Raw genomic sequence first — 15182 nt, 5'->3', positions numbered from 1 at the left:
AAGGATTTTTAAAGATGACCTGTAATCAATCAATGACTTTTTTTATGTGCACTAGACAAAACTTTTATCAAATTTCTCTTTTTTTTTTTTCTCCATTCTGTCAAATAACCCTTCTTGTTCTTCACTGCTTCTAAGCTCATTGTTTCTGGCTGTTTTTTCCTCCTGTTAGCACAGACCAAGCCTTGTGTTCCTACTTCTTTTCTAGCTCCACTCCTAAGACCTCTATTGAGTGAGATATTTTTTATTTTTAATTAAAAACCTCTTTGCAGTCCTCTTAATGTAAATGCTACATTATTTGGGAAAAAAAAACCAAAAAACAAACCCTGTTCTGTTGTATTTACACAACGAAGGCCAGCAGGATTGTTTCAACATCATCTGAAAAAGCAGCTTCCAAAGCAATCAGTGTAGCATTTGTTTTCCATTTTGTTCCTTGTGCATCTGTGAAATATTTCAAAGCAAACTGTTCCCTTCTAAATTTCACCTCCTTGCTCAATGTTACTTACTCAGCCAGATGCACTTTTCACTTTTAAATTATTGCCATACAGTTGCTGATCATTAATTACTGCAATGATGTTTTTCTGAAGCTGGTTTTGTACCCTATTTCTGCTCACCAGAATTCCTAGTTTTCTGCACTGAAACTATGCAATCTTTGAATATTTTGTCATCGTGGAAACTAATTATAATTTTTGAAGTATGCCAAAAGGAAAAGGACAGCAGACATGATATTCAGTAACCTGTATTGCACCTTTTCAAGCTACAAGTGGAATATGCTTGTCAAGTTAGACACTACAGGACATGGTAGATTCAAAGGGAAAGACAGAGGGTGTCACACTAACTCCAGCAGTCTTGACCTGCATTGACATTTGGGGTATTTCTATATTTCTAGCTGCTGTACAATAGAAGAAAGCAGGGAAATCATCACCAGGTTACCATCAACAGAGCTTTTTGGAACTATATGTTTTATTTCTAATTGTTTGTCTGAAAGAGAATCTGAACAGCCTGGTGCAATCCTTGCACTTCTGCTGACAGCAAGATGACCAAAAGTAGTTTATACCCAGGAAAGGACTCAGGGGCTTAGGGACTCCAGGAATGTAATCTAGTTGCTCTGGTTCTGTACATCAAACCTGCGAGAAGGTAGGTACCTCCAAAGGATATCTGAAACAACCTCCATGCTGAACAAGAAGTTCTTCATTGGAATCTCTCCATCACTGAGAGCTGCCTTGGTGAAAAACATCTTAAACCAGTAAAAGATCCATAAAAATTAAAATTATATACACATCACACTCCACTAAACATGCCCTTCATCAAGAACAGCCAGAATGTGAGAGCTATGGTCAAAAAAGGGAACTGAAACCCAAACTCCCCTACTTTTGGCAGAACTTTAATCAATATGTTTTTACTTAACAGCTCTATGCCACTGTTTTCAAGGAAAAGAAGGATGTGTTTAAAAGAAAATTTATAAGGAGTAGTACTCAGGACAGGATTCACAGTCTGATGGTGCCTTCTGAAGTTCACGATGAGGCAGCTGACATTCAAGGACAAGTACGACAATACACTTTCTGGGCATAAAAATGAGTTTAGCTTCTTTGAGTCAAAGAATAGTTTTATTCTCAGTGTTGGGCTGGATAAAGTGAACCAGAGAGATGACACGCTTTATTAATGAATGAGGGATACAGCTAGGAGTACAAATAAAAGCACTGAGTTGTATTGCATTCCTCTAAATGGCAGGACACCCTTATTGGATATGTACAACTTTTTTGAAATGTAGTCACACCAAAAGGAAAGAGAAGATTGGAATCTGTGATTAGAAAATTCCAGCTCCTGAATTAATCTATGAAAAACAAACCACCAGCTCTTATGAGCTTATTTCAGATTACAGAGCCTTGGTTATGGCTCACTGGCTGAAGCAGTTCATTTTGAATTATTAGGGCTGCTTGCAGCATAAACAATATTTCAAGAAGAATGTTAGCTAGGAGAACAATACATCTTGTGACGTACAAGTACAAATTTTTCAGGTGTGGTTTGGTTAGGTAGTGGCACATCCATTGGTCTCTGTGACACTAGGAATCAGCTTGGCCCTTGGCCCCAGGGTGGAGCATTCGGTGCAGTTGCCACCCTTCTATCACTACATTTGGTAAAGACATGGTGATATGAAGGCTACAAGCAGCAGCCCAGCTCTCTGGTTTTAATGACCGTGGTGGGCTGCTGAGCACTATTTTCCCCCCACTTTTATTTTTGCACAGCTGTAACTCCACTCAGTGGGAGGTGCTGCATTCACACAGGTGAAAATGAGGAATCCAGCACTTCCTCTGACATTGATCAGCACTCCCTCCTTTGCTCCGTGACAGATTGCTATAGTGTAGACATTGCAGCTGTCCCTACTGCAAAAATCTCACCCTTTGCTCCAGGAAATTTTACCTCTTGGGTCCTCAATAATGCATAAGTGGATGAATCTCTTTTCTCACCTTGCAACAAGACATTACACCTCCAGCCCAGCATGCTACAGTTTCTTGCGGAGAGGAAGGATGCAAATCTTGACAATTTCTCCAGAAAATGTGCCTCGTTTTGTGAAGATGATAGAATTTCTTCCTTTGCCTCACAACTTACAAACATTTCATACAGAAAAGATGAGAGGCAATAGGCACAAACCGAAATACAAGGCTTTCTGTTTGAATAGGAGGGAAAAACCCTTTTTTTACTGACAGTGTAGTCAAACACTGGCACAGATTTCCCTGAGGGCTTATGAAGTCTCCGTCCATGGAGACACCCAAACCCCAACAAGATGCAGCCCTGAGCAGGTGGCTGTAGCTAACCCTGCTTGGAGTGCAGACAATCTCCAGAGATCCCCCTTGAACCTCCACCAGCCTATGAAAAGGGCAGCCACATCATAGGTCAGTCTGAGGAGTTGCTTCCTTTAGGCTATGCCTTTATGACAAAACACCTTTTATTCCTTTTACAGCTAAACAGCTTTTAATCTAGGCCATAACATGGGCTGGGGTGTGCGTGTTTTTTAAAAAAAGAAAAAGGGAACAGAAGTTCTTTCAGTTTTGTTAAGTTATTCAAAGAAAAACAGCTGAATGAGAAATAAGGGTATATTGATGTACTCATAGATAATTCTTAATTTGATGCAACTGAAGACAATAACTTTTTTTATCCAACGGTTTCAAAGAGCAGTGGAGACTCTAGATGCTGCAAATGCCCCAGTGTGCTAACCCTCTGTATTCCTTGAAGCTAGTAGTGCCCACCTATTTCCAGTAGAACTGAGGGTGCCCAGGTGTCTGTCACAAAAGGTAAGCAGTGATCCAATCCATAGATCTTCAACCACCTGGGCAGCTGCTCCTGAGCTCCTGGAGGCACTACTAACCACAGAGGTCCTTAGATATCAGAATGCTGCTTAGCACTCACAACCTGCCAAACTCTGTATCTTCTGTATGAATGACATAATCATTCACTGAAGTGCAAATTGGGATTTAGATCTCATTTTACTTTCTGGTCTGCAGAATATTTTATCAGTCTATGGAAAGCAGAAGAGTTTCAGTGGAAAACACTGAGAGTCCTGGCTTAAAATTATTCCCTAGACTGGTGGTCAGGGCACTCCGCTGAGACACAGGGATGTTGCTTCAAGTCCTTGCTTTGATCTCTCACATCCCGAGACAGTACTACTGCCATCCAATTTACAGGCAAAAGAGACATTATTTTCTGTGACAACGGGCTGATCAGAAACTAAAGTGGACTTATGGAGGAGCTCGCTACACACATGTAGGCTCCTTCCTGCAGGTTAGTTAGGCACCTGCTTTCAACCCCATCTTCTTCCCTGGGTTCACCTTCTGGCTAGTCTAGGTAGTCTCCCAGTTGGGCAGGTGTTGGTGGCTACCTTCTTACATTTCTAACATTTCCATTTATTTATAGGTAACCTTAGTGCCTAGTAAAAGACACATCAAAAGTAGGAGTTACAGGCTGAGCACTGACAGGAATAAACACTTTTACACAACAGACTCTGAATTGCTAAACTGAAAAAAAGACATGTTATTTATTTTTTATTAGTTCAGCTCTGTTTAGCTTTGTGTTTTCTTGACAAATGAAAATAGGCCAGTTATATATAGTTTCGACCTCTTGACTCGAGGCACTCATACCATGCTCTGACATCTGGGTGACAAATATTGCATATGAACCTTAATGAAAAAGACAGTATTATTCCCTCGGATATGGCAAAACTCTCTTCCTTCCTCTCAAAGTCAAAAATAAGCGACAGTATTTCTCACTAGCTAAAGCACAGGAGGTGATGCTACAAGGTAATGTTTGAGTCATGTTTTACCAGTACATCAAAGTGGTTCACTTCACCTTATTTACCGCAGAAAAAATAAATTTACTCCGGTAGAGTGGCAAAATAATTTCTACCATGCAAAAGAGAAAAAACCCATAAAGTTTACAAAATAAGTAAGAGATAACTGCTTTTGCAACAATTTACATGCTAACCCAAAAGCTTCTAGACCAGTGTACAGCACTGAGAGTGGAAAGTAAAATGATACTAGGAATCTGTCACAAAAGTACCTATTTCTGAAAAAGTGCTTTTAAGTGAAGGCACCAAATTTTATTTACCTGCAGAAACGTTTTTAGCCACCAGAAGCATAGACTGAAAAACACACCTTCCACTTTCCTCAGCACTAGCAAAGTCACAGCTGGAATAATACATCAATTTTGGGGCACCATACTGGGGTAGGAAAGAAGACGTGGACCATTTTAAAAGGTCTGAGAAGGGAGCAGAAGTATTGATTTGAGATGTGTAAAGCAAAATCTATTGGTAGGACCCCAATACAGTAGATAAAAACGAGCATGTGGTTGCAGAGCGCGCAGGACAACACTCCTGCACAGCACACGTGAGGGGATCTGGCCGAAGCACTTGAGTCTTGTGAATGTCTGGAGAGCCCAGCCTGTAGCACAAGCTAAGATGAAGAGCTGAAATGCACAGTCTCACAAAACAGCAATGCTACTGAAAAGATTAAGAAAGAGGGACACCATTGATAAGATTGAGACAGCACAATGCCACTGACGGGATTAAGAAAGAATGATGCAACCGATAACTGCCCACAGTGAGAAAGTGACAACATTGGAAAGACCAAGAAAGAGCAAGCCAGGTCAAAAGAAGGGACACGATGCAAATCACCAAAGTCTACAGACCACAGCTAATCTGCAGGAAAAAGAGTTGTCACAGACATTTTCCGCAGAAGCATTGATGGAGCTCTGAATTGTGGTCAACGGAAACCAGCAAGCCAAGAAATTAACAGGAAGTGTGAGCGGGTAAGTGGATGCTTGTGTTTGCAAGTACCTGCAGGAAATAAAACCACCCCTCCTCTTAACAATCTCGCTTATACAAGATAAATGCTAACGCTACAGACTACTGGCATCAATTAATACATGAGAGAATTAACTGTATCACTGCGAAGGGGAGTTAACAACACTGTGGCTTTCTGAATCGAGAGAAGACTGAAGGGGCAGATGACAATGGTCTTTGAGGCCATTCTCTGGGTATGAAGGATGATAAGCCAAAAATAATATGAGTCACTGAACTGCAGCAAGGAAGGCATCATGAAAATCTTTTTTTCTGGTGAGGATAATAACACACAATGCCTTGTGGTAACTGTGGGTTCGCCAACAGCGCAGGTCTGAAATGGAATCTTAGACAATCAGGAAAAATAGTTGCATATTATTGACCTCCTCTAGGAACAGAGGTGGACCAGGTGGATTTATGGTCCCAGCTCTTTACTGTGATTTTATGGCTAGGGCAAAGTTTAGCATTGACGCTGTATTTTGATCCTACAAGAAGCACACCTTAACAGAGATGCTACAACGGCAAACAAACTACAGCAGTCTGCAGAAGTGGACTTAACAATGTTATAAGTTGTTTAAATTACCGGTTGAGCAGAACATTTAAGCACAGCCCTCGGGTCTTAGGATGCAGAACACCCAACTCTTGATGCACGCAGGAAATATAAAACCAGCCTGATGACACCTTTCCCAACAAAACCACCTCCCGACCTACGGAACCCTGTACCGGGGAGAGGGAAAAGCATCAGGCAGCCTGCAAACTGCAGGACAGCACAAGCTCTCACACGTCCCGCACGGGGCATCGCATCTTAAAGCTCCTCCTCGGGGAATAAGCGTTACTGGAGATTCCCCGAGGAGCTGTTGTTACTCAAATCGCGTTTCTCCGCGCTCTCTACTCGTGGAGCAGAGCGCTGTGCGGGTGCCACGGTCCCTGGGCCGGGCGGCGAGCGGACCCGAGGCTGCCCGGGTTTCCCTAACCGAGCCCGCTGCTCCGGGGCGCCCAGCCGGCTGCGACGGAGCCTTCGTGCGGCTCCCCGGGCTCCCGGCCGGTCCCTCTCCGCGCCCGTCGGTCCCCTCGGGATTCCTATTCCGCGCCGCCTTCCCCGAAGGCGGAATAAACCTGAGCGAAGCCGAGTTCACTCGCAGGCGGTGCCCAGCGACTCGTCGATTCCGCCCCGGAGGGGCCGAGGAGCGAGGGGCCGGGCGGCTGGACGCCGCGATTCCCGGGCGGCTGCGGGACCGGCGCGGCGCTTCCCGAGCTCCCCGCTCGCACCCGCCCGCCGCCGGGGCCGCGAGGAGCCCTGCCGGGACGGGCGGGAGCCCGTGCGGGTCCCCGCGCCTCGGGGCCGGGAGGGGAAGGGGCCGCCGCCGCCCGCCCCGGCGCTCACCGATGGTGGAAACGACGGTGCCCACGAAGTAGAAGGCGCCGGTGAAATCCCAGCGGGGCCGCAGGTCGTCGGCGCGGACGCCGGCCAGGCTGGCCTCCTCGTACTCGCGGAGGAAGCGTCGCAGCGCGGCGCGGCTGAGGTTGTGGCGGCGGCAGAACTCGTCGAGGCGGCGCTGCCAGCGCTCCTTGGCCGCGCGCTCGGCCGGCAGCTCGAGGGCCGAGAAGACGGCGGCGCCGCACAGCATGTAGAGCGCGATCAGCAGCGCCAGCAGCGCGAACCGCGCCGTGTCCGCCCCGGGGCAGCGCCCGCACGCCATCCCGCCCGCCGCCCGCCGCGGGCATCCCGCCGCCTTCCCCTCCCGAGCCGCCCGCCGGGGGGAGCCCCGCGGCCCCAGAGCCCGCCCCGGCCGAGCGGCGCCTCCCGCCGCCTCCCGCCACCGCCCCGCAGCGCGCCCCGAGGGGCGGGGAACCCGCACCGGCACCGGCGGAGCCCGCGCCTCGGGCTCGGTCGGAGGCGGCGTCGGCAGAGGGGCCGGGGAGGTGATTCCGCCCCTGTACTCGGCACTGGTGAGACCGCTCCTCGAATCCCGTGTTCAGTTCTGGGCCCCTCGCCACAAGAAGGATGTTGAGGCTCTGGAGCGAGTCCAGAGAAGAGCAACAAAGCTGGTGAAGGGGCTGGAGAACAAGTCTTACGAATAGCGGCTGAGAGAGCTGGGGTTGTTTAGCCTGGAGAAGAGGAGGCTGAGGGGAGACCTCATTGCTCTCTACAACTACCTGAAAGGAGGTTGTAGAGAGGAGGGAGCTGGCCTCTTCTCCCAAGTGACAGGGGACAGGACAAGAGGGAATGGCCTCAAGCTCCGCCAGGGGAGATTCAGACTTGACATCGGGAAAAAGTTTTTCACAGAAAGGGTCATTGGGCACTGGAATGGGCTGCCCAGGGAGGTGGTTGGGTCACCTTCCCTGGAGGTGTTTAGAAAGACAGGTAGACAAGGTGCTGAGGGGCATGGTTTAGTGTTTGATAGGAATGGTTGGACTCGATGATCCAAGAGGTCTCTTCCAACCTGGTGATTGATTCTATGATCCTCTATGGGTCTGACCGCAGCTCAGCAGGTCCTTGCAGTTCCATCCTCCAATGTGGGGCAGCCGAGGGGAGTGGGGGGACAGGTGCAGTCTCCAGCTGCAGATGGGTTTGAAAATGCGTCGTTTTACGGGTCAAAAAGATCTCAATCCAAGCCTTCTGGAAAAATCATCTCTATAAAAAGAAAAATCTAAACTTTGCAATGTCAGGCAATTATTGCAGAGCTGATTTATACTTTAAAATTATCAGGGCTAGAATTCAACTCTATTAAACATACTAGTGTATAAACATGCTAGTGTATAAACACACTTTTTTTTCCTCCGGTGAAAGACAATATATGTATATTTTATTTTAGAAAGCAAGTTAATGAGGTATTACTTCAACACTTACCTTTTTCCCCGCTACTCTCTATCAATTATGTTGCAGTTAAAATGCAATGGGAACTAAGGGTAAGATCTTAGTAATTACAGATGTCCCTTAATCGCAGATAATCCTATACTTTGTGTAGAATCATACAATAGTTTGGGTTGGAAGGGACCTTAAAGATCATCCAGTTCCACCTCCCTGCCATGGGCAGGGACACCTCCCACCAGCCCAGGCTGCCCAAGGACCCATCCAACCTGGCGCTGAACACCTCCAGGGATGGGGCAGCCACAGCTTCCCTGGGCAACCTGTGCCAGTGCCTCACCACCCTCATCGTGAAGAAATTCCTCCTTATGTCTAGTCTAAATCTGCTCCTCTCCAGTTTATACCCATTGCCCCTAGTCCTATCACTACAAGCCTTTGTGATCAGTCCCTCCCCAGCTTTCTCGTATCCCCTTCAGGTACTGGCAGGTCGCTATAAGGTCTCCTCGGAGCCTTCTCTTCACCAGGCTGAACAAGCTCAACTCTTTCAGTCTGTCCTTGTACGGGAAGTAAGAACCATTGGCGGTCTCACAGTGTTTGAACCTTGGGTATTGGTCTGAGCCCTGGGAGGACCGTGCGCAGTTCTGTGCAGGTATCCTCTGACTGCATGGCCCAGAAAGAAGCCAAATCCTTTTCCTGCATTGCACAGTAAACCAGCAGCTGAGGGTGAATGGGACTCATGCTTCCTCATTTTTATTTTTTTTCCTGTTTGTTGTTATTCATAGGTGATATTCAGGATTTTATTCCCTTTTCATTAGACTTCAGCATAGATTGCCATATGGCAACTAAAATTAGCAGTGGTGCTGGAAGACATTGAACAGCCAAAAAAAAGAAGACGACAAGATGCCAGTCAAGCTAACCATACTTTGTGTCAGGTGCTAAAGGTAACTGCATGTTTCCATAGAAAAACACTGATATATCTTAAAAAAAATTGATAATTTCTATTACAGGAAAAAAAATAATCACCTCTACTTCCCCGCTTTTCCAGTCTTTGCCAGACAGAAAGAACAAGGATCTGAATCAGTTCTTTTCCAGCTAGCAGAGGCAGCAAAACTAACAGAGCACCCTTGCCATGCACTGAAGTCTCCTTCCACTGAAGTTGTTCTTGGGTGACTCGGATTGGCACAGTGGGCACAGGAACCTTTAACTGCTTGCAACCGTGACACCGCTGTGATTGCCTGAAGGAAGGTGAAGAACATTTTCCAAAGAGTCATCCAAGGAAAGTAATCCAAAAATATAGAGTTCCTCCTATTATTTACACATGATTTTTGTTAGTGAGGAATAGTTATTTTTGTGTTTGTCTTGGGCACAGAGGGATCATTACAGCAATGAAGCTAAGAACACGTGGCATGGTTTTGAAAGACAATGAAGTAGGTATACTGCTGTCACTGGGCATCAAAAATTGCAAGTTCCCCCAATTTGTCAAATCTGATCTGCACCAAACTAAAACAATATAGAGTGTGCAGTGATATAGTCTCTTAAGAAAGCAGCTTTTTGAGGACATGCTCCTTGTGAAGGGAAAGAGCATGTGTGAGCTGATATTGACTGGAATCCTGAAGTAGAAAATGAGAAGGTGGCTGACAAATAACACAGGTGTGGCACCTTTTATTGTTTCAAGCTCATTTTCTTCCTTTACTTCCCCTGTTTTAATTAAAGTACTTATTCTAAAGATTACTTTCTTGTAAAACGAAGGTCATTATTCCCATTGTGCTTGGGTAGATAGCGGGAAAAATTTCCGTGTTTGGAGAGCAGGAACAGTGTAGGGATGGAGTCACCCATTCAGAGCATTTAAGCAGGGCTGAATAAAGAAATGCAATGTGTTCACTGGCAGAAGGAAAAAAAATGTTATTGTTTAGTTTCAGGTAAAAAAAAAAGTTGATTAAACATGTTGCTGACATTTAAATTAACCCAAATTTGTAGCTAACATCTTGTGATCCCCAACACCGAATGCTTTGCCATTAACCTCAGTACAGTCACTTGTGGCATCATGATCAGGAAACGTGCTCTGTTTGCTCCACTCCTCAGCACCACCAGCACACAGCTTCCTGGTGTCTGTATGTGTGCAGGCATTTAGTGACAGTGATTGATGGCAGTGAGGCATAGCACAATTGTAAATAATAGAAAAAAAATCAATGCATTTACTAGTTCTGTTCATAGTGTTAAGTGATAACCCTGTAATTAAGAAATCTACAGTCACTGAGTACCCTCGTAATGATTACAACCATATGTTTGGTCAGAAGAGAGCTATTATTAATTCATCAGCAAAATCCCTGGAAGACTCGCACAGTGATTTAGTTACACTCTCTCATTGACGGTGTCAATATTTTTTAATAAACCAACTTCTTTGGAAGTGATAAGCTGGTACACTTAACTAAAATACATTGCTTTTTTTATTCTTTTAAATACCTCCAGGAATGGTGACTCAACCACTTTTCTGGGCAGCCAGTTCCAATGCCTGACAACCCTTTCAGTGAAATAGAATTTCCTAATATCCAATCTAAACCTCCCCTGGAGCAACTTGAGGCCATTCCCTCTCATCCTATTGCTTGTTACTTGGGGAAAAAAGACCAACACCTCTGTCACTACAACCTCCTTTCAGGTAGCTGTAAAGAGCAGTTAAGGTCTCCCTTCAGCCTCCTTTTCTCCAGACCGAACAACCCCAGTTCCCTTATCTGCTCCTCATAAAACTTGTGCTCCAGACCATTTCTCACCAGCTTCGTTGCCCTTCTCTGGAGCTCTTCCAAATCCTCAATGCCTTTCTTGTAGTGAGGGCCCCAAAACTGAACACAGTGTTTGAGGTGCAGCCGCACCAGTGCTGAGTACGTAGGAATGATCGCTTCCCTAGTTGTGCTGGCCACACCATTTCTTATACAAGCCAGGATGTCATTGGCCACCTCTGCCACCTGTGCACACTGCTGGCTCGTGTTCAGCCAGAACGTTGCTACCTGCCTCTATCTAGTGTACTCATTCCTCACAAAGTAGAAGATGCTTAGCTGTGAAAGTGACTGAACCTGGCTGTATAAAAGAGATTTTCAAAAAAGAAATGTGAGAACTTTTTCCAGCTCTTTCACGTCGGTTACTGAAGTGTCACTGATAATCACAGTCCAGTCTTCTTGGGGAAGCCAATATTTCATTTACACTTACAGAATACCTTACAAGGGTATTTTTGTTTGAAGATATTTGCAAATTATAGTTCACTGTTGGGGAAGTGAGGCAGAGATAAACAGTGCTTAAAAATTCCTATAAGGGACTCTTCAAGAACAGCTTCCACTTTTGGAGACCACTTTGCATTTGCATGCTGTTTATCTTCCAGCCTTTCAACAGGTAAGAAAAACTCAGGCAGGTTGACAGCTTAGTTTTCCAAACTGCATAAAAATCAACCACAATTCAGAACAATTTTTTTTTGCTTGTTCGTGCTTATTGGAACTAGAACTGTGTGCAGGAGTGATTTGCATGTTAAGTCAGAAATGGAGACACGTGATTCAACTTGGGTAAAGTCAGAATAGAGTCTGAAAAAGAGTTAGTAAGAGTTTGGGAGCCCCCTTGCATTCCTCCATTCTAAGCAATGGAGAACGGTTTCAACTGCAGGATGAACTTTTTACTCTGATTAATATAATGGGGTCACATTGCCTTGAAAGCACTGCAGCAACATTTAGCAACTGGGAATTAGTTGAGCAGAGATAAAATTTTGATAAACAGAGAAGCAGAAAAGCTAGTATTTTACAAAAAGACAAAAAAGGCAAGGATATGGACTGCAGATTAATGTAGGAACTTACTTCCCACAACTCTCATAGTTCCTCTCAGCCTCCAGCACTTCTTTGCTGTTTCTTTCTCTTGCCCTTCAGGATGCCACTTACTGTTGCTCAGATTAAAAGATTAAAAGAACTCAGAGGTAAGAGAGAGGGAACGGTGTGACTACTGTCAGTGTTCAGCTAATATTCTGACATCCTGGGTCACAGTGATTAATTCCAGAGCTGCAAAATGTCAGCAAGTTTATTAATGTCAGTAGAAATATCTGTGGGATTAGGTAGCATCTAGCATTACATCTACATTCTGGCTTTTTTCAAATACGCACATTGGGTCACCAGTGTGCCACAGGGAATATCTGTATATTACATTAATTTACTGATTTCAGTATTCAGTTCTCGGTATTACATCTCTCTATTAATGTTAATTGACTTGGAATTTTTTGTGCAGTTATTTCTGTTACTGTGTTCATATTTGTTTACTGCAAGATAGGCTGGAATATCAAAACCACAGAATGTCTTAGCAGAAGAAAGTACACGGAATTAACACATCATTAATTGCTGAATAAAAAGCACACTGACGCATTTAGGAAAGCCACCAAATGACACAGCTCTAATATTGTTGCATGTTTGCGCATCTAGCACGGAACAAAACACATGGCAGTATGGTACCTTTTACACCTTTTTACCTTCTGTGATCTCCAATGTGGCAAAAAGACTCCAGCTAAATCACTGCATCATGGTCTCAAACAAAGTGAATTAGATCACTACTTTACTATGTGACTCTAATAAGAAACTGCACAATGTTAGCTGCTCTTGACAGAAGATTTAACCTTTTCAGAATCACAAACAACCACTAAGTTTCCTTCCTGTCCTAGGAGGGAGTAAACTGATATTAGCCCATTACATAATGGCTACAGCACTGCAGTCATTGCCATTGTGAAATCAACTTTCTGGCCATCCACTCTGGATCTCCTTCAGCAGGGAGTACGGCAGCTCTAGAGTTTGCTTCCCTTCCATGCTGTGACCTCTCTGATGGATTATCTGTAACACCAGGGTGAGATCTTGTACAGCTGAGGGTTAGGGGGCAGTTGACCTTTTATAAAACATATGCAATTGCATTAGCCATTAAAACTGGCTAGAGTTCATCAAATTGTTTTAGCCATTTAGGCACAGAAAAATACACTACTTCATTCTTTACAAACTAATCGGTAGCACTGCAGAAATGTCTGCACGTTGTTTGCAACAAGCATGTATTGATGTGCATTACAATAAATTCTTACACTGTTGTCATAATGGAAAACACTTGAAGGGGCAGCAGAAGAGATTCATCCTCAGCAGTAGCAAGATAAATTAATCAGCAATTTATTGAGTAAAAAAGATGTTGTGCTGAGTAACAATTACTTCCATCGACAATGCTATTCCCTTTTTAATTTTTTTTTAAGTTCAAATCTTTTAAAAATAAAGCAGCACACGGGCCTCAGGCCTAAATATCACTTTAACCAAGGATCCCAGATTCAAATCTAGTTTCATCTCAGGTATTCTGCAGTGTGTTGGACTAATTTGTTTTCTTCTCTTTATGCATAGTTTCCTATACTTTTCCTCAAACAGAATTTAAATCAACTGTTCTTCAGATAAAAAATTACCGTGAACAGTTTAACTCCTTACCAGAATTAAATGAAATGGGAGTGCAATCAGTAAAATTGTGAAAAAAGAAATGAAACAAAAACAATTAGAAAAATAGAATTCCAAGATATTATGCCCAAGAAGAATTTTTAAATTTTATTCTGATGCTTAAAAAGCGTTCTTAAGTCTGTCCTGGCACCCGAGAGGCTGCACAAGTAGAAAATTGTGATTAAACAGCATTTTCTGGCCAAAAGGTTTTGTCAAGAGCCTTCCTGCCAGTTCCAATAAGTCATGAAGCCCGGCTGTGTTTTGGTTGCATAGAACTGACTGCAAAAGACTGTTACTACCCTGGATCTTTAGCTACTATTGGGCCATTTCCTCAAAACAAGTTTTCCTTGCCATTCTGGAAAAGCAGAAGTTAAAACAAAACTACATGTGAATCTGTTTCAACCAAAGTCAACCCTTATTTGAACCACTAGTTTGCCTCACGTCACATACCACCCAGGAAACCAAACCGCCAGTCTTCACTCTCCTCACCTCTGCCACCCAGCAGCACTTCACTTCCATGCTTAAAGCCACGTTCCAAGTTGCTTTGGGTCACAGCTCTGCGTTGGAATGATTTCCCGAGTTTTCCTAGCAGAATCGATCACTTGGTTTACACTGATGAATTTTGGAAGGATCTTCTGAAAGTGCATTATCCTGAGCCTTGGAGAGCTGAACTTAAATCCTACTTGAGTTCCTGGAAACTCAAAAATTTGAGCTTAAATTTAACCAGGAGTGCCTTGGAGACAGTCAAATAGAAATGCTCATAATATGTAGCATTAATAAGTCTTAACATTCTTCACAACTTCACAATCATAGACTGTTGGGTTAGAAGGGACCTTAAAGATCACCCAGTTCCACCTCCCTGCCATGGACAGGGACACCTCCCACCAGCCCAGGCTGCCCAAGGCCCCATCCAAACTGGCCTTGAACACCTCCAGGGATGGGGCAGCCACAGCTTCCCTGGGCAACCTGTACCAGTGTCTCACCAGTGTCATGGTAAAAAATTTCTTCCTAATGTCTAATGTAAGTCTTCCCCTTTCCAATTTAAAGCCAGAACTGTGTCTTGTTAGTCGACCTTCTAGAAGTCTGGAACTTTTCCTTACACCAAGGCATCTTTCTACTTAGAAACTATAACACCAGTTATGAAGTTATTTGTCAGTTTTCAGACCACACCACTCCATTGTGATGTCACTTTCCCTGGTCCTCGTCTCTTCAGGCTCATGAGAGATAGAACCAAACAGCTTCTGCACGTAGGATAAAGATTCCAGATATAGAATTGAGGAAAGATGGGAAGCAGAAAGCAATCTTCTTGTGTGTTCCATGGACACCCCTGCCGTGCTCTGACCTATACTCAGCTCACATTATTTGCAAAGTTCTCAAAACCAGATGAAGCAGTAACAACTATTACAGGGCCTCCAAATTCCCAACACGAGCCAAGGAATGAGCAACCTAAATACCTAAATTCCTGATATTTGCTGTGAAGAATGAGCGTAAAATTCCTCTGTGTTACAGGCAACGCTATTCCACTGTCTAGCTCCATTTACCCTTTGAATAAGAACCTGTACAATAA

At 44.2% G+C, this 15182-nt stretch overlaps 1 protein-coding gene across 1 annotated transcript in view; it reads right to left on the bottom strand.

Moving 5' to 3' along the window:
* KCNK13 (potassium two pore domain channel subfamily K member 13) overlaps positions 1 to 7029 on the bottom strand; it is a 69576-nt gene extending 62547 nt beyond the window's left edge. Inside the window, exon 1 of the mRNA XM_069858402.1 lies at positions 6714 to 7029. Coding sequence (XP_069714503.1) covers positions 6714 to 7029 — 316 coding nt within the window. The remainder of the gene's footprint in view (positions 1 to 6713) is intronic.
* Positions 7030 to 15182: the final 8153 nt, after the last annotated feature.

Source organism: Phaenicophaeus curvirostris, chromosome 5 (genome assembly GCF_032191515.1).
Source record: "Phaenicophaeus curvirostris isolate KB17595 chromosome 5, BPBGC_Pcur_1.0, whole genome shotgun sequence".
NCBI lineage: Eukaryota > Metazoa > Chordata > Aves > Cuculiformes > Cuculidae > Phaenicophaeus > Phaenicophaeus curvirostris.
Note: the sequence above shows the minus strand (reverse complement) of the source record. Positions and strands in the feature narration are given on the sequence as shown.